The sequence below is a fragment of the Ahaetulla prasina genome, chromosome 1, assembly GCF_028640845.1.
Source record: "Ahaetulla prasina isolate Xishuangbanna chromosome 1, ASM2864084v1, whole genome shotgun sequence".
In the NCBI taxonomy this organism is placed as follows: domain Eukaryota; kingdom Metazoa; phylum Chordata; class Lepidosauria; order Squamata; family Colubridae; genus Ahaetulla; species Ahaetulla prasina.
Window position 1 is genome coordinate 299,319,568 of NC_080539.1, and position 20,059 is coordinate 299,339,626.

Genomic DNA, 20,059 nt, shown 5'->3' on the forward strand with positions numbered 1-20,059 from the left:
CATAATGATACTTTTTCCACTATTCACATTACTTCCCGTCATCCCAGCTAGTATAATCAGTTATGAGTATGTAAAGTAAATTAAGCAGGCTCAGCAACACACACACACCCATTTAATTTAGCACTTGGGCTTTGCTTCGTCACTTAGTCACAAAAAAGGTTTTGTGAATTAGTTAATGAAAAGAATTACCTGATAGGTTTTCTTTTAGGCAGAGTTGATGTTTGCCTGGGCATTTTTATGCTACATTCTTCAAAAGTCTACAATCATCAGAAAAGAGACCTGCTACTTTAAGGCTGTGAATATATTGTCCACTGCATAGTGAGAGGAGAATCTATAGAGGAGAGCAATATATAATACTTCTGGCTGCTTCTCCCTCATTTCTAAGAGATATTGTGCTTTGCCTGTTCTGCAGCTCTTAAAAGGTTTTTTATTATCATTATTTCTGACCTTTGGGTTAACATTAATAGTGAGGTGCACAAGTCTAGAGGTCACATCCAAGACTTTGTGAGAGAGAAGATTGTGCATCCCCCATGTACTTTGGTTAATAAGCAGTGATTTCCTTTATCTTCACTTATTTGTCATTTCCTCCAGCTTCTTCCACTGTAATTAGAGAAGTTTTGATGTGATCCATCAGGGTTCTTCTGATGTTCTTACATGCAGAAACTATACAAACTCATTCAGTAATGAACGGGAAGCATATATGAGGGCGCCAGGGATAAGTTGCATGGGGTTTTTTCCCTGTGGGCTGGGGGGCACGTGGTTTTGTGCCCTGCTTGGATCTCACATGTGCATGGATGGGGCTTCGCTTGCTTGCGTAGCCTGGTTCCTGGGTGGCCATGCTGGTCCAAGGCTCAGAGGTTGAGGACCCCTGATCTAGTGGATAAAGTTGCATTAAACTTTAAAATCAGCCATTATAAAAACACAGTGGATAAAAACATTAACAGATAAAATCATGGGCACAAGATGGCAAAGAAGAGAGCCGGGCACATAGAGGAAGTGTAGGGTTGACTTTTAATTAGTCAACCACCTCCAGTAAGAAGCTCCCTCGGTGGGTACCCAAGCCATCTGGCAGAGCCAAGTCTTAAGGCTCTTACAAAACATCAGGAGGATGGGAGCCCTCCTCATGTCCTCTCAAGGGGCAAGATGTTCCAGAGGGCAGGAGTTGCTTTAGAGAAGGCGCTTCTCCTGGATCCTGCCAGCCAAAATTCCTTGGCTGATCCACGGTATGCCCCCTCTGCTGGCACGAGCGGGGTAGGCCAGCCCCATTGGGGTGAGACAGATCTTCCTAGGTTTATGGCTCCTATTTGAAAAGTAAGTGACAGCTGTGGCCAGGAGGACTTTTGCAGAAATTTATTTTGTGTCTCAGTTGTGCCCATTCCTGAATTGGGGGGCACTACTCATTGTCACTCATGTTTTATCTCCTGAGTGGATTATTGCAATACGCTCTACCTTGGGCTGCTTTTAGAGATCACCTGGGGGCTGCAACCCATCCAGAATGTGGTGACACGGACAAAATTATAGATGCACCTCAGTACGCACTGTCACTTCTGCTCCATGAGTGCACCAGCTCTCTATACTTCAAAGTGCTGATTGTCACTTATAAAACTTGTCATAGGGCCAGCTTATTTTCAGGTGTTCTCTGGTTGTTTCTATTCATCCCACTAGCTCCAATAGGAGAGATTCACTTCTGGAGTGAATTAAGGAGTGCCACCTAATGGGACCTGTCTTGCACAATTCCTGAACACTGGAACACCATAATCTCCCCCCACAACATTACAGTGGCCCTGACCCTACAAAGCAATGAAGACCTGGATATGTTCCACAGCATGAAAGTTATGAGGTTAGGTGGCTTGCGTATTGTCATAGTCCTGCTGATTATTTATTCTTAGTACCTATTGTAGATGTTTTATGTTTCACTGGTACTGCTTTTTAAAAATCATTTTTAACATGTTATATGATTCCCAGAGTCATATCTTTGAGATGGACAGACATATAAATTGATTTAATATAAACAAACTCCAATTAATTTTACTGAAAGAATTAACATCAATACGGATTATATTATGTAGCTATTCTCCATTTATACTTTTCAGATTACTGAATTCTCAGAGCATGATTTAAATGTGGTATCATAGCAATAGCAATAGTACTTAGATTTATATACTGCTTCACAGTGCTTTACATCCCTCTCTAACCGGTTTACAGAGTCAGCATATTGCCCCCAACAATCTGGGTCCTCATTTTACCTACTGCGGAAGGATGGAAGGATGAGTCAATCTTGAACCGGTGAGACCCGAATTTCCAAACTGCTGGCAGCCAGTGATCAGCAGAAGTAGCCTGCAGTCGTGCGTTCTAACTACTGCACCACCATGGCTCATAATACCCTATCTAAAATGGTATCATAATACCATTTTAGAAATCAGAGCCAAACCATCTGGTTCTGAAATGTGAAATGATTGGTTCTCAAACCTTATGGGCCTCAGCTTTAGTACCTCAGTTAGATGGACTTCCAAGATATATGGTTCTCTTTGTGGGAAAGGCAAAGTATACACATTTCATGGAGCTAAAGAATAGCCATACTGAAAAAAAGCTTAAATAACTGAAGTTATTACAAATTTAAGTGGGTTTGCTATTTGAGTGTTCTGTTTATGGAACTAAGGTGCTTATGGACATTAGTCAACCTACTATTAACATTAGTACCCCTAGTTCATTTAATTATTTATAGAAGAGGCTTTAACATCTTATGACACAGGCAGCACGGTTCTTATATTTTAGGTCATCTGACAATCTCAATCCAGTTGGCTGTAGGAAAACTGTAAAGGTGTAATTAACTGTAATAAACTTTGCATAACGTATTATTTTCTTCCTCAAGCTAAATAATCGTTTTCTTTCCCCTTTCCATTACCCAAGTAAGACATTTTTCTGAATGTCAGCAGTCTTCCTCTCATTAGCCACACGGAAGGATAAGACAACGGGTTACAGAGCCTTTGGTTTTGTCTGGTATGCCTCTTATCAGCTACAGGAAAGATTTGTTCTGGGGCAGCTGGGCTAAAGAAGAAAACCAATAACAACAGTAGCTGTCTGACTGCTGAAACAGCAATCTGCATGAAGAAGTGGTAGGTTTAGTCAATGCCACAAACTCCACGCCCTCTACCACCAGTCAAGCCTCAGCTCCAGTGCAGAAAAAAAATAAAACTGTTAGAGGAAGTATGTGGTTAAAAACACTCAGGAGAACATACAGTTCTGTGTGGCGTTTGGGGATGGGTGGGGGCCTTGTGATTCTGTGCTGTATAGGTGAGGTTAATCTGTGGGAACAGAGCATGCTACAACAAGCCAAGGTTTGCACCATGTGGTGGCATGCCTCACCTTGACGCTGAAGCAGAGATAGATACAATATGTAGATCCGAACTTATGTAGGACATCCTTCCCCAGTGTAGCTACATTTGTCTCCTCTCTTACAGTTCTTATTCCTTTTCTCATCTATCTTCTTCAGATTACAACATCTCAAGAAAGCTCCTGCTGTTGCTTGTTTATCATCCATATTCAGGCTAGGCAGAATCAACATGAATTTGAAATGAGAGAAATTGGTGTCTGCTTTCAGGCTTATCGCAAGTTGCTTGCAATGAGAATATACCATCGGGTCAATAAGTAGCTTGCTAAACAAATTATGCTTTCATGCACCGTGAAGCAGTTGGCAGATGCAGATGCGTGACACCGTACAGAGAAGGCAAATGATAAACAAGGGTCGTTGCAAAGGCTACAAAGTGCAAGGCATAGCAATAAGCTTGTGGTATACCTCTGCAGAACCCAAATATATGTAAAGAAAGATGAGGTAAGCAACAGCAGACTGGAGAGATTACAATCTCCAACCATGTTGTTCTATTCACACCTGTACTAGGAGGGGGAGAGACAACGCATGGTACTAATTAAGCTATGACAGACTTGAGTACTCTATGAGATCCCCAGCCTCGTGCTAAATGTAGAAGATTGCTTCTTGTGTTATTGAGATATTTTGAGTGAAGTCAGCAGACAACTGGGTTTCGGTCCATATCGACAACATGTAAACAGGGTTCCTTATACATGGAAATTCCTTCAGCTGAATATGGTGTTTTGTGCATGAATTTGGTCTGAGGTGGTATGGAAGTTCTTGGTCAGCGGCAGCTGTTTCATACATGTAAAATATAGAGTTGCTAGAAATTGTCAGTCAGTATTAGTGCAATGATACAACACCAAGGAAACAAATATAAGGGGCTATATTTGTGCAGCTATTGGGATTGCTTTGTATTGCTGGAAAGTGATAGGAGTAGAGCTTTCCCAAGGACTTGGGTAAAGTACTTTGTTTGGCAATTCCTTCGCTGTAAGCCCCCTTGTAAAAGGAAGTTCAGAAATTGTAAAGTATTGGATAAGGTATGATTTGGGACTTCCATGTTTTCCAGATTCAATATAAGCCAGACTTGGATTGTTCTTGCCTAAAATGACCAAGAACAACAACAGGAATCTTCTAAAGGAGATGCTAGTTGGATGGCAATGCCAAACAACAACTATAGCAGACTCTGTATATATTTTCCAAAAATGCCTTACAAGACAAAGAATGATGCTGGAGATTGGCACTTGGAAGTATACTAGCTCTTTGACAATAATGTTTTAAAAATATTGGGTAGGCAGGAAACTTGGTAGGTGTCAAGGAGGTTTCACCAGTACAATAACATCAATGGGCACCGTACCGTCCATTTTTATAGAGTGTCAATCAGGAAAATAAATGGTATCAGTAGCAATAGCACTTAAGACTTATGTACCATTCCATAGTGCTTTACGGCAGGGGTCTCCAACCTTGGTTCCTTTAAGACTTGTGGACTTCAACTCCCAGAGTCCCTCAGCCAGCAAAGCTGGCTGAGGAACTCTGGGAGTTGAAGTCCACAAGTCTTAAAGGGACCAAGGTTGGAGACCCCTGCTTTACAGCATTCTCTGAGTGGTTTGCAGAGTCAGCATTATTGCCCCCAACAATTTGGGTCCTAATTTGACTGACCTCAGGATGGAAGGTTGAGTCAATCTTGAGCCGTTCAGGATCGAACTACTGGCAGTCGGTAGTTAGCCAGCAATACTGCATTCTAATCACTGAGCCACCATGGCTCTTGATTACAGTATAAAGTAATTAAATATTTAATACTTAAATAAGGTCTCCCTCTGATCTATCCATATATTAAGATCTTCAGCAGGAGCTGCCAGAATCTTCGCTGTGGGGCATCACAGCTGTTGAATTCTCTTCCCAGAAAGGTTGATTGATGACTTACTACTTTTGGCACTAAGGCAATCCTACTTTATCTGCCCAAATCCTACTTTATCTGCCCAACTTTTCAGATAAAATAAAATATAAGGTTTCTTACATTTTAATTTACATTGTCTTATAATGATTGCTTCTTTCTTATTAATTGTCCTGGAATTGTTATTTGCATGATGGGCCTCCCATAACAAACTTTAGTGTTGGGATATATTGCTACACCTCAGCAACCTTTGGATCATGCTATAATGCTTCTTTGTAGTATATCATCACAGAGAGATGAGGGCTTGAGACAGAATTAGTTATCTAGACCAGGGGTCTCCAACCTTGGTCACTTTAAGACTTGTGGATTTCAACTCCTAGAATTCCTCAGCCAGCAAAGCTCTGGGAGTTGAAGTCCACAAGTCTTAAAATGACCAAGGTTGGAGACCCCTGATCTAAACAACCTACAATGAATGCATAATTCCACCTCGTTGCTCACACACTTACTTTATGGTTCCCTGGTCTACTAAACATAGCTGTAGTCTACTGCATTAATAGAAAGTAAGTGCAATGCCTTTCAGATGGTTGGCACTACCAACTCTATGTGCAGAGTTCAACTGTTTTTCAGAGGCAAACTTTAGCATAATAAGAGCCCTGTTGCTTAATACAAATAAAGTATGCTTCTACCCACCCCCCATGGCTGAAAATGACTAACTAACTTCCATCTGCTTACATGGGCTCCTTAAAGCAAACAAAGCTTTGATAGCTGGTATTTCCTTTATTCCCCTTCCTCCTCCAGAAACTGTATGTGTATATGCTCACTGTTTCAAGGGCCTCAGTTTTATAGCATTGCTCGGTGAATCAGCTTCAGTATTTATTCATTCTAATCATCCAGAACGTTCAGAAGAAATATTTCCTGTTGATGAGATGACGCCGGATGTCACGGAGGAGGGATATAGCAGAGCAGTGGACAGAACTGCTATTCCTAGGCCTGCTGCTGAGTCATTGCGTACCTTTTGGCACTTAACCAATGTTGAGAGGGGCTTGCTTTCACCTGCCTTTCTCCAAAGACTTCAACAGTACTCAAAGGCTAGGAAACACATAGAAAGGTGGAGCAACATGAATTAGAAACAGTATGCACAGACCTGTTCAATTCCCTCCTAGAAGTAGAACAAATGGTTGGTTGTGAAAAAGAAATGCTAGCAAAGCTTTGATTTGTATCTTGTTCGTTTGGTGGTAGTGTAGCTGAAGGGCAAAGCACGCTTGGGGTAAATGCAGGCAGCCCAGCAGCAAAAAAACCCTTGAGCTTTGACTAGCTTTTAAGTTCCCAGTACGAAGTAATCGTGACTACTCTTGCATCATTGCTGAAGAATGCGGAATGAGGCTGCCAATGTATTACACATACAATTAAACCTTGCATAGGAAAAAACAAACCAGAGAATGTTTATCATAAAGTATCTACAATCAATCCTCTTGATACCTAGAGATTTTGATAGATTTCCATGTTTGCTTTAATTGACTTGAGCTGTTCCAATTATTTTCCCAGCATTTAAGCAAAGTAAGGAAATGCCAGATGGTACCCTCTGGTCCTCAAGACTTTTCTGAAGATAGTAGCCAGATGTTGAAGACAGTTGAAAAATCTGGAGGCAGTTAAGTGGAGGTTTCACTTCTGCGTATTGAGCAAGAGGGCGAGGGTAGTGGAAACAAAAGGAAACTATTTTTTTTAAAGATTAATTTCTGGCAGCCATTAAAGGAGCAAAAGCTCTTCTGTGCCTCACCATTCTTATAAAGCCTTAATCCTAAAGGAAACTTTTTCCAGGTCTCTGACAGGTCCTAAAAATTTAAGTGTCAAAAGATGGGGGGAAAATATGCAGATGGAACAGTGGTATTCAAAACATTTGCAGTGCAATCAATTCAGTGCAGCCCAGGCTAGCTTATAAAATAGGGAGAGCAAATAGAAATTCTGTTATAACTATGAGGAAATGTAATAAACCACATTGTGTCTGAAAGCAACTGACCCACAGTCCTGTTTCCTCTGTTGTTGCAGAATTGTGTTCCATAATCACCTTGGTGGTATTTAAACACTGCAGTGGCTTCCTTCCTAGTCTCTTTAGTTTAGTGGAAAGAGTATAAATCAAGAACCCTATTTTCCTTCATCAATATTCATTTAGGAGAGGGTAGGGCACTCTGTAACTCCTAAACATGGTTTCTGAGCCTTTTAGAACTTCTTCTCACTGACAGCAGTACCAATTGAAAACAAGGCCTCCTACATTTTGAAAAAAGAAGCATACAAAAAGCCTATACAACAGGACAAAATTAGGTTTAGCAATTGTTTTCGGCCAAAAGATATAGAAAAAAATAATAGAAAACAGGTCAACACCCTCCCCCACCTTTCCACAAAACCCAAAACAAAACCTAACAACAGAAAAGTCCAGCTTCAACTTGCATGTCATGGCTATATCCATTTTTTAAAAACAGCCAGCAGCAAATTATAAAACACTAAGGCTGGCCAAAGTCATGCCACGGATTTCCAACGATAGAATAGAATAACAGAGTTGGGACCTTGGAGGTCTTCTAGTCCAACTTCCTGCTCAGGAAGGAGAGTCTATACCCATGATGGCGAACCTATGGCACATGTGCCAGAGGTGGCACATAACACCCTCTCTGATGGCATGTAAGCCGTCACCCCAGTTCAGTTCTGCTGCGCATGCCCGTTCACCTCCCACCAGCTGGTCTTTGGGTCTCTGCCGTGCATACGTGGGGGGAGTGGGGTGTGCTTTGGGCATTCGGTCCAGAAAAAGTTAGCCATCACTGCCCTATACATTTCAGACAAATGGTGACAGTTTGTGTTCTTCCTGGACTAAAGCTCTATAGGATAATAGTCGAATGAGTCTTTTTCTGTTCTAGCTTAACAGATTCTCCTTGCATGTGAATATACTGCAGTCAAATTATCTTTACAAGATGGCAGTTTAAAAAAAGTTTTCTGCAGGGAAGCTAAACAAGAAGTTGTTTCCTACTCAATTTGGTGCAGTATTATTATGTATGAAATTTTATTTGCTGCCCATCTCATATCTAATGAAGGTTGTGCTTTAGTAATTACTAAAGCACAACCTTCATTTAAAAAAAAATATGTTCTTGTAAAGCATACTCATCACTCAAGCACAACAATGTTGTAGATTTTTTTAAAAAAGGAGTCAAATGCAGGAGCAAAAGAAACTGCTCTGGTAGATCGGGGTGTCAAACTCGTGGCCCGTGGGCCGGATGTGTCACGTGCTCCACCCCCATTTTAGAAAAAGGGATAAGTCACAATATGTCATGTGACGATGTGACGACGTGAGTTTGACACCCCTGTGGCAGGTTAATGTGTTGCAAACAGTCCACATGCTTTTGTTATCTCATCATTTCCTTTAGAAATGACTTGAAGGAGAAGTTTTAAGTAAAGGCATTAGCTTACTTTTTCATCCTGAGGCCTGAAACTTCTAGTAAGGGATTGAAACACAAGCAGATTTAAATTCTGTCATTGGGAGTCAGGTGGTGTAGAAAATGAATAAATAAGTGTATACTTTGTACCTTTCTTCTATGCCCAATTTTTATTTCAACTGAGTGCTGAAACCAATATATAAAGTTGTAGTCCTCGACTTACGATTGCAATCAAGACCAAAATGTATGTTGCTAAACAAGACATTTGTTAAGTGAGTTTTGCCCCGTTTTATGACGTCTCTTGCAGCAGTTGTTAATCATTGCAACTGTTAAGTTAGTAATACGGTTGTTAAATGAGTCTGGTTTACCCATTAAATTTGCTTGTCAGAAGGTCGCAAAAGGTGACCCCAGGACACTGCAATCATCATAAATGCCAAGTGTCCACAGTTTGATCAAGTGACCAAAAGGTTGCTGCAATGGTCGTAAGTATGAAAAATGGTCGTAAGTGATGTTGTAACTTTGAATGATCACCAAATGAACTGTTGTAAATCGAGGCTACCTGTAGTAACAGATTTCCCAAGCTGCCCTTCTGTCACAAGCTAAACATATTATTCATATCATTTCTTTCTGGAAAACCATACTATGGCCTGTTACAATTTGTATTGTAGCTTTTATGCCACATGTTCTCATCTGTCCTGTATTATTTCTGAAAGGTATGGTCGTATTGGTTACTTGCACCTTGCCAGTAAGCTTGATAAAAGCTTAACTCAGAATTGATTTTACCTCCTTGCCACATAAATGGTATTACTGTAAACCTATTTACTTACAAGACATATATATATCCCTCTTTTCCTCCTGAAAGAGCCCTTATAGAATTTCTTCATAAAAGGTTTGTTTGCCACACCCACTTAAGCATTCTTTCTGAAGCCAAAGGAGATTCAGTTAGCTGTTTAGGTACTTCTCAACTCTTAAATAATCCCTTTCTAGAGTGGGTCACCAAATACATTGGCCTTCACCTTATATGATAATTGGAAAGTCTAGAAATTGAAATTTCAACGTTCTTGGGCAATACCAGATGAGAAATGGCTGCTTCTGTCAGGCCATATATCGCAACCATTGTGGGAGTCACAGCTCACACATTACTTCTTTACCTAACGCATAATAATTCAATGATACATTCATGGCCTACAGGTCATCCTTACCTGTTATTTATACATTTGTTTTCCACTTCCTTCAGCTGTTCTAAATTATTCACATAGCACATCTCCTCCTGTTCATCTCTGCACCATCACATTAACTCCCCAGTACTACAGTTCTTTCTGAGCTGGTCTTTTTAATATTTGTGGCAAAGCCTACACCAGATTTTTTCTTTCCTGGTGGAATCTGGATTGCAAAAGTTGAACTGCAAGGCCGCTAATAGATGGATTTGTTGGTCAATTTTTTGAAAATACTGTATCATGAGATACTTCATCCCATTATTGTGTTAATGTAACAGTAAGAGTTGGAAGGGACCTTGGAGGTCATCTAGTCCAACCCCCTGCTCACACAGACCTATACTAGGGATTCAAACCGCTGACCTTTCTGATCGACGATGTATCTAGAAACAAATTGCAGATGTTCTCCCACCAGGTATCAGCCCACATATGAGCATGTGGAACGGGGAAATGCACAACTGGTCCAAATCCAATACCGTAGATCTTGATCCATCCTACATCAGAGTGCCCTTAAGTTAGTTCACATTCAAGTGAAGTAGATAGATGACTAGGGGGTGGAGTACATGACCAAATGCATTCAGTTCTACTGTTAGAGGCTTAATTATCAGAAGGAACTATGCAGCCTAGATTTTTAAAGGGGCTTATTATAGCAAATACTTTTATCAGATCAGAACTATTGTTTCATTTTTAGATGAACTTTTTTTAAAAAAAAATACCAATTATTTTATGAAACATGAACATTGCATGTCTTATTTGTTTTCTTTTCCTGCTTCATCTGCATATTGAAGGTAACAGGATTCTGATGGAGCCATAGTAACAAAGGCCTGCAGCCGAGGTGTAAAGAACTCTCAGAACTCCTATCCACCAGAAACAGCATAAGGTTAAAGGCTGCACTTTAATATATAAAGTGTTGGGTGAGGACTGGGGAACCCCGAAGTTCAAAACCATGTTCAGCTATGGAAGCTCACATTTATCCCAACCTATGTTGTATTGGGGGAAAAACTGGTTAGTTTTTAGTGCTTAGATAGGCCAAGTTCCTGAATGAAAATCAGCAAGCAACAGCCTCTTCTACATTTCTAAGACAGTTGAGTGCACAAGCAATCAGCCTAATGTTCTCTTTTAAGTTTTGAAGCTTTCCTTTTTCTTTCTTCTTTTGGATGAGGACTGTGCCATTGCACTGTACAACTGGAAATAATAAATACCAGAACACCATTATTTAGAAATATGTATGCCCATGTAAATAAGTTTTATCGGGAGGAGGAGATTTCCTTAAATATTTAGGATAATTTTTCATCCGGAGTGTGTATATAGTCATTCAATTTGGCAAAATAGAAAAATAAAAATTGGGGATGAGTCTGAGGTTATGGGGGATTTGGTTCGGGAAGAAAGCAAATTAAGAGTGACATACTATCAACAATTCCTGGAAGCATGAGATAAGGTTTGGATTAGGAAGCAAGCCAATCTTTTCCATTGGAGAGAAACTATCTGGCCCTTAAAGTACATCTTCTGCATTTTCTCACCTGATATAATTTGCTTTGAAAGAGGAATCCCATTTGCTGAGTTACAAATTATTTTAGGTATTAAATAATTTGCTATGTTAAAATAGTGTTTTTCTACAAACGGAAGTAAAAACCAACATTAGCTTGGCTTATTTTCATATAGATGTTTGGGACATCAGCTTTCTTCAAAACTTGTGGAAATCTGATGTTAAGAGGATTTGGCAAAGTAGTATCTCATTCTCAGGAGCTTCCTTTTACCTTTTTTTGCAAGTAAAACCAGTTTCACTGTCAATTCTTGAAAAAACACTTGGGATTTATTGATTTAAACTGCAAACAGTCGTTACAAAAGATTCTCTTAAATAAACTCACACAAAGGAAAAAAGGAAAGAAAAAGCAATGTAGTGAACAGTAATGGGAAAAATTACATTCAATGTGTTCTTTGTGCCAGTAATGTTTACCTTTAAAAGAGGAAACACTCCATTCTTGGAATACAGAAATGCAAAGACAAACTACATTTGGAATGTCTTTAGACAGGCACTTGAAACCAAAGGGTAATTTTTTTTCCTTTAAATACTTACAAAAAAAGGAAGCAAATATCTTCCTTTTCATCGTCTCACAGCACAGCTTATGCTTATACATTCTAGAGGCCAGCAGTGAAATTCGCATTCTACTGAAGTCACTTGACAAAATTCTCCAATGACATCAGTATGGGCAGAATTTCACTCCACCTGGGAGAGGCCTTGTTGGGCATAGTCAAAGAAGCACATGAAACTCAATTTGCAGTCTGACACAAAAAGGGGAACGATCTAAAATAAATAATCCGAACACAGTTGTTGCATTTTTTAAATTAAATTTTCATTTTTTAAAAATAAAATAACCAAAAAAGTGTAAAGTTACAAAAATGTCATTGTAGTATAATATATTAAACTGTGGGGGAGGGGGAAAAGAAAAAGACTTCACAATCTTAAGATTAATATGGAAGATCATAATTTAAACATAAAAGAATATATTCTATGAATTCATCATCCAGATAAATATGAACAAAATTAACAAAAAAGCATAGGTTTCAGCAATAAATACGTTTTGATAAGTTAAATAAGCTTTATATTGTTGTGCAGTGACAAGCAAAATTTGCTCTCCAATTTCTGAAGTTATACAAAATTAAAAACCCAGGGAAAAAATAAAATAAAAAGCTTGGCGTGAGTGCTCTATGGATAGGTCTATTGTACTCTAGAGCAAAACCATTAAAGCTATGACTACTGGAACTTTGTTTACACTGAACTTGCATGTGTGGAATGAACACCGTTAGATACCCCTCCCCCTCCCCACTTTTTGTGAAGATGTCACATGTACATGCGGAGAACCTGTAGCACCAAAAGCAAGTCGCTCAATGTCCATCTGGCTTAACTCTCCATTTACCAAGTCCCACGCATGTTAGAGTGAACTGTCCATTCTCAGCTGTTCTTCTGGCTGACCTGAGTTGATTCAGGCAACAAGCCTTTATAAAATGTGGAAGGGGATGGATGTTAACCGATGTCCACCTGCCATGTGTCTACTGAACACAGGCAAAGGAAGGGAAGACAAAGGGAAGAGGTTTCCACATCTGAACTACTGCTCGTGACAGGAGTTGTTAGTTGTAGATATTCCTCCTGAACATCTGGAAATGCAGAGCTCTATAGATGCTGCTGGTGCCCTCTGCAGCTGGAGAGGTAATATAGTCACAGTGAACATATTAAAAGGCACTACACTTGTAAACGTTATCACTTTTTTTTGTAATTTGGCACTTGCGGTTTCAGCCAGTGTCTGGACTCTAGGCAGGTGGACAACCTCGGAGTTAACATCAAACCCAGATGCTAAGGGAGATTTAGGAGAGGGAGGGGGCTACAAGCTTAACATTGTAATACATGTGGGAAGAGGCCAAAAGGCAATACCAGATTATTCATCAGAGATGGACAGTCTGCTGAAGATGGGAAGACGTCTTGAGGTGTCCAGGATAGGCGAATCCGAGCCACTGTGGCTGCTGCTAGAGCTGCTCAGATAACCTTCCTGGTCAGAGAGGGAGCCCTGTGGACTCGGAGGAGAGTCAAACATATTTGGGGACTCAGACATGGGTCTAAGAAGGAAAGCAGTGGGTGAGCCCCCCCCAGGCACCTGCATCCCCATACTAGGAGCAAAGAGATTGGTCAGCTCCTGGCTGGAGAAGGTGAATGGATTGCTGGCACAGTCAGGCAGAGTAGGAGAACCCAGGAGGTCATCAGCACTTATGATGGGCGGAGGGGTTATTGAGGTGGGGCTGTCCAGCAGCCCATTGGCAGCAATAGCACTTGGGAAGCCAGCAAAGCTGAAACTGTGTTGGAGGCGGGGTCTTTCAGCAATCATAGGCTCTCGACCGCCACCAGCTACAGCCCGGCGCTCTTCAGCATTGTGGATGAAATGACAGCGAGGCCCATAAGGGCAGAAGCCAATGGTATGGAAAGTGCGACAGAGCTCCGTCTTGTACTTGGGATGGCGGGTCAAACTTCGCAGCTCATGGATGCCGTGAGCAAACTGGCACTTGTCTCCGTATTTGCAGGTCCCATTCTCCTCAAACGGGCGGCAGAGCTCCGTCTTGTAGCGGCTTGAGTTGACTTGCCCACCAGGCTGCTTTTGCTGAAGCAGGCGCTCTCCACCTTCGGAGAAGGAGCGGTCTCGAAAGCGGTTCTCCCTGGGCCCCAAGGCTGGGCCTGGCTCTCCTTTAAGGCCATTTAGGAGATGGGTCTGATGGAACTTAGAATTGGGCAGGGTGACAGAATGCCTCCTGGGGAAACCCCCGCCAGCCGGAGTTCCTACCGCCTTCCTGTCCAAAAGACACCCTCCAGCAGCAGAGGGGCCGTAATTCAGCATCTTGTTACTCTGGAAGGAGGAAGTAAAAAAGCAGTCAGCAATCCAGCTTTCAGCTTGACTTGTTTATGCCCTTAAACCTGACAATTCTACTACCTGTTTTCCACAGCTGCACAACTGATTTGCCAACAGTAAAATGACTAAAGCTCTCTTCTGTACCAGACAGGTCAAACTGTAGGAAGCACACACCACTAATCACAAGCCATGAAGTAGCAAACGCCTCAGATTTTCAATGGCTTTCCCACAGGTTCATATTTACTCTATCAATGAAATGCATTTTGATTTGTCCTACACAAAGGTGTATCACCATACAACAGGAAGAAGTATCAGCCATAATCTGACCATTATACCATAGTACTTTTCCTGAATACTAGCTGTAGACTTCCTTAATTTATGCACAAGAGCTGAACCTCATTTGAACACAATTCCTCCCCAAACCTCTAGAGAAAAAACCAGATTTTTCCAGAGACCTAACATTTAATTTTTGGTGAGAGAGCCTATGCAAGATTCTTATAAGATGTGAGCTTTGGGATAGATGATAGTTAGAATTTCTCAATTAGTATCATTGTGCCATCTCACTTTGTGCAAAGAAATTACATTTCATGTGATTCATACATGACTTCATATCTCTAAAAATTCCTTTCCAGTTAAGTTTTTTGACCATAACAGAGGGATCTTTAAAAAATTCAAGCAACTTTTAGTTTAGGTACATGTGGTCTCAACCTAAAACACTTCATTTCCAAACTGATTTTGTGTTTATATGATAAACATTTAGCAAAAAAGAGGGAAACCAAATGCAGAACAACTCCCACGCGCTCACTTTTTGCAAGCGGTTAGCAACAGCAAAGGACTCAGAAGCCCAAGTTGTGGAATCCGTTTCTCAAAAATTGAGGAAGTCACTGGCTTTTCTTCCCACTGCCTTACGCACTAAAAGCAATCAACAACTCTTCACAAACTTAAGAAATGCATACACCCAGCGACTTCGGCTAAACAAAGATAAGCTAGCGAGAACGAGAAAAACGTAGCCACATGAGTGGGCTGAGAGATAAGAAAAGCAAACTGCAGAAAAAGCGAGCTAAGTAAGCAAGGCAGAAACCGGGGAGGCGGGAGGGGGCGGGGTGACTAGCCTGTAAACGGTATTTTGCAAAAGCCTGAAAGCCAGAACCTCCCTCCCTCCCCACACCACCACCTCCCGTCGCCCATCACGCACGGCTCGAGTTCCCTTTCCAACAAGCCAAGACCGTAAGCGTGAAGCAGCGGCGCCCCAAGCTTGCGGGAAATTCGTGGCAACAGCCATCTTTCTCCACCCCGAACAAACGTGGTGTGCAGCCGAGTAAGTAATCCCAGCAAACTTTTCCAAAGCAGGACACAAAACGACCCCCATGAATCCCACAACACGAGCACAAATGGGCTGCAAAGGGTTGCAAAAGGCTTTGTTGCATTCCATCACATGGGGAGGAAAGGGGGAAGCGGGGGGGGGGGCGAGAGGAAACACGCCTTAATCCCAAAAGTACCGAATTTAGGATGAGGGGGACGCTTCCACCAAAATCTGCTGCTTCGCACACAGTTTAACAATGCAACGTTTTTTTCCTTCTAAAATGGAAAAACTTTTCCAAACTTTGCTGGTGAATGGCGCAACCATTCCAAACTTGATTCAAAAAAAAAAAAAAAGGGGGGGGGGGACGAAGTTACTGAAAAATCTTAGGAGAGGTCCAGTTTTTTAAATCTCCAAATAAATTCTTGAAATTGAGAGTCGAGCAAAACAAAGCAAAACTACCCAAAGTGTAAAACACTTCCCCACCCACCCACAGAAAAGCTTAGCGCTCCAGCAATTCAACTAAGATTTGGGGCTCACTAGACAACTTTCCCAAGTAACTTCTCAGCTCTCGGAGCGGTTATTAAGGCCAAACATAACATCCTATGCCGTTTTTTTAACGTCCCCTCCCAACTTTTTTTAAAAAAAACTCTTGAATTTGGAGGGGGGGGAAAAGGCACGAGGGCATTAAGATGTATAACGAAAGAAACCCTGCTTACTCTCCCGAAGCAATCTGAACAAAAGCTTTTATTTAAAGTTTTAGAAGATAATGTGGGAGGTTAACTTACTTTGCATAAAACTTCACTCAAGTCGAAGATTGTTGGAGACACGAGGGCTGTAGACATCTTCAACCACCGTAGTAGAAAGAGGAATGAAAAAAAAAATTGGAGTAACTCTTTTAACAGAAAAACAAAATGATTCAGTGTTGTAAAGGCACAGCCTCCAGTTTTCCTGGGACGGACTCCCTTTTGCCCCCTCCAGCTCCAACAATTCCCCTTTCTCGTTCCTTCCAGAAGAACTTACCAAAAAGCTCGATTTATAAAGTTTCAGCTCTTACGCCGTGGGAGGAGTTCTAACTTCATTTAAATGAGAGAGGCGGAGGGAGCTCGACGACGAAGGAAGAGGGGATCACCCAGTGGGGTCAAACCTACCAAAAGCCCTGGGGGGTGTGGAAAGGGGGTGGGGGTGGAAAGAAAGAAAGGAAGGGGAGGGCCTCGAAGCTCTTGTTTTAAATTTGGGGGGAAAAGTTTTGAAGAGAGTAGTGTTTGTACAAGTTACCTCTAATTAGGCGGCGAAGGAAGGGCTAGTTAAGCCTCTTTTGTCGGGACTTGAATGTAACATGTGACGCTATTCGCTGCACCCAATGCGGCGGCTCCCCTCCTCCTCCACTTAAGGCGGGATCGATTGTTTCCTTGAGAAGTTTTACAGGGTTCCTTCGGGCTTGTGAGCGCGCGCGGCGGCTCAGGCAAAGTTTGGGCTCTTTCACTTTCCTCGGGGTGTTCCCCCCTCCCTCGCCCACTCCCGCCGCTGAGAGGATTTGGGTTTGTTTGTTTTTTGTGACTGCCGGATCGATACAGTGCAAGTCATCTCGAAGGCGGGGGTGCTGGATCTCTTAAGGGAGCCAAGGCTAGCTGAATCCCCCCCCCGGACTTGCTTCCGAGTAAGCAGCGCAGGAATGGGTGCCGGCTGCGCGCGCTTAGTTTATAAACGCGTTTACTCTGAAGTAGGTTGTGGTCAAAGCAAGGATGGAGGGAGGTCTTCATAAATCTCGATAGGCTCAAGAACGTAAAAATAAGGAACTCGCAAGAGTTTTTCGCGCCGATCATGGTATGAGAAGCCACTAGATTTTAAAAGTTCAATCGAGACACCCCCCCCGCAACTTAACTTTTTTTTATTAATAGAAGTTAATTTTTAAAAAGTCTGGCCCCAGACTTTTTTTTACAGCGTTTGTGTGTTGTAAAATACTGCAGTCAAGTTTGGGAGGAAAGATTTCGAGAAAATTCCACGAACCATTTTGTCTAAATTCCCGCTGGAAAATGACTTGTGGCGTTTGTGTGTGTGTGTCCCCCTCCCCTGAAGTTTTTACAGAGATTCTTCTATTGCCACATTGCTAACGTGCTTTTCTGCAAAGGGCGCTTACTTTTTTTTTTTAAGTGCTTTCGTGTTCATTTGAATAGCAGACTTTCCAGTGGTTGCATTTTTATCTCTGGCCTTCCGTCCTCCTTTTTTTAGTTGAGTATTATGTCGGATAGTTTTCCCCACCGAGTCCAGTTTTGTTCCTTAACTTTTGGCGCGATTCGAGCTGGGGAAGGGACACATGCATCGGAACGTGACTGACACCGCGATTTGCATCTGGGAGGGGAAGGACGTTTGTCGACTTGAATTCGTTCCCCCTCAGTCTTTTAAGTTGTGGAAGAAAGGGCTGGGTGGTGGACCGAAGCGGAGCTGGTAATATTTCCTTCCTCTTTCCATGTGACCTCGCAACTGAAGCCTCACCTCCAGAGACGATTGCGGCACAACACTTCAGAGCTCTCGGGCCTGTTAGGAAACGCGGCGCCGTGAGTGCAGTTTCCATCGCTGCGTAATGAGGCCACTTGCTAGCCGCATTTTCGCGCTCGCTCTCGAGCGCACCATTTTGGTTTCCTCTCTCCGCCCCCTCTCCCGGATATGTCTGAAGCATCTCTACATAATGCAGGCTATATCTCCATTTTCCATCGCCCAAAAGCTTCCCGCCTTAGGCCGGCTTGCATCTCTCCTTTGATTTTAATTCGACTGCCTCGATACATACTTAGGCGTTGCCTTTTTTTCCTTCCCTCCCTCCGCAGCGTTCTCCTTTTCTATCTCAAGTGTATAAGTGCAGGGGGAGACATTTCAGTGTCTCAAAATATGGGTTGCTTTTTACTGGTTAATTTAAAGAGGATGTCAGCCTTTGCGAATTTCAGTCCCCCGTTTGGCAAGAACATGATTTAACTTTTATAGTTTTTGTTGTTGGAGAATATTTACACTATTCAACAGGTGCAGGACAACCTGGTCCCTGAATTTAACTCTGTGCTGAGGGAAACCCTTCAAATAAAGATTTACAGAAAATGAGAAAGAAACTGGAAGTGATCCCTCCCTTTTGGAATGTACTGATGCCTAATGGAGAGCTGATGCCAGACTTATTTTGGTGACTGGAAAATGAGCAGAACCAGCGATGCTGAAATGTTTGGCTTTACAGCATTGGTAAAGAAAAAAAGTGTATTTTCTAGAACAAAAACTTGATTGAAAAGTTAAACCTTGTAGCCCAACCCTCGAAATATATATCATGCCTGAGCTGTAAAAATCCAGATGAGAAGTAGCTGTGAAGAAATACAGAAAATACAGCTGTCCAAAGTTTTACAGTCCAGATACAATATTTCTGTTTGAAGACCTTAACAAAAACAGAAGCTTGCTCAGAAATACACCCTCGGAATGTAGTGGCTCTTGCTTCTGTGTAAGAATGTTCCTTTGCACTGATTTCTAAAACGTGATAAACTTTCAAGAAAGCATGAATTCTGTTAAATGTCAATTCTATGAAGACAGGAATGTCATCAAATACATCTTCCGATTTCCTCCCTGTTTGTTTCAGTCTGGCAACAAATGAACACTTCTGCAAGCCCCTTCCTCAGCTACTTGATACTACTTGGTGGCCCCCCACAGGAGCACTTAAGTAGTGTTCATAGCTTCACAGCATTCATGCAGAAGTAAGCACTATTGGTATCTACATGATAATACCCAGCAGTGTAAATGTTGTCACAAAAGGGTTGGTACTGTGGTTGTACAATAACAACAGCTGTATAGCTATCTCAGTTGTAGAACAAATTGTGACTTGGATAGAGCAAGCATGACTTTGGCATAGGAGCAATAGACCTGGGTATAAAGCTTGCGGTTTGTAACAAATATGAAATAGGCTTGACTATATTAGGTTTCATCAGTAGTTGGCCCACGAGAATAGTTATTTGCAAGAGTAAACAGGCTCTAGAGATACCTGAACCAGTTCAGTAAGATTTTTAATTTCTGTTACTTGGGTCTAATTTGAATGGTTTCTAAGAAATCTCGAGAAAATAATTTCAGTAGTGGAAGTGATGTCTTCTAAAATTTTTGCTTGGATTATATATTTAAAAACTGATTTGGTAATTTATCACAACCCATGTTTTAATTTATTTGCCGCCCATCTTATCCACGAAGTGACTGGATGGCTTACAGTGTTAAAGACATTAGGACTGAGAGAGTATGACTTGCCCAGGATTACCCAGCTGGTTTTCTGCCTAAGGCAGGACTAGAGCTCATGGTCTCCCACATTTTAACCTGATGTCTTAACCACTACCATGCACCAAACTGGCTCTTCTTAGTGTGTGGCATTCCTAAATATTTGATGAGCCAGAATCCAGTGGAATCTCCATATTATGAATCTTATATCACAAAAGTGATAAAGCATTTCCAATGACCTTAA

At 41.7% G+C, this 20,059-nt stretch overlaps 1 protein-coding gene across 2 annotated transcripts; it reads right to left on the minus strand.

The window, feature by feature from the left end:
- Nucleotides 1–11,685: 11,685 nt before the first annotated feature.
- ZFP36L1 (ZFP36 ring finger protein like 1) lies at nt 11,686–16,723 on the minus strand. 2 transcript variants are annotated; one of them, XM_058161904.1, is made up of 2 exons: nt 16,377–16,723; nt 11,686–14,285 (listed from the first exon to the last, which is right to left on the minus strand). In XM_058161904.1, the coding sequence occupies exons 1-2, from the start codon at nt 16,431–16,433 to the stop codon at nt 13,329–13,331; spliced, it is 1,014 nt and encodes a 337-aa protein (XP_058017887.1). In that variant the 5' UTR covers nt 16,434–16,723; the 3' UTR covers nt 11,686–13,328. The 2 variants fall into 2 exon arrangements, with proteins under 2 accessions (XP_058017887.1, XP_058017888.1); XM_058161905.1 differs by lacking the exon at nt 16,377–16,723 and adding an exon at nt 15,094–15,240.
- Nucleotides 16,724–20,059: the final 3,336 nt, after the last annotated feature.

Coding starts and splice junctions, on each gene's coding strand:
- ZFP36L1 (XM_058161904.1), bottom strand. CDS start 16,433: ATGTCTACAGCCCTCGTGTCTCCAACAATCTTCGACTTGAGTGAAGTT. Junction 14,286..16,376: donor TGAGTGAAGTTTTATGCAAA/GTAAGTTAACCT, acceptor TCCTCCTTCCAG/AGTAACAAGATGCTGAATTA.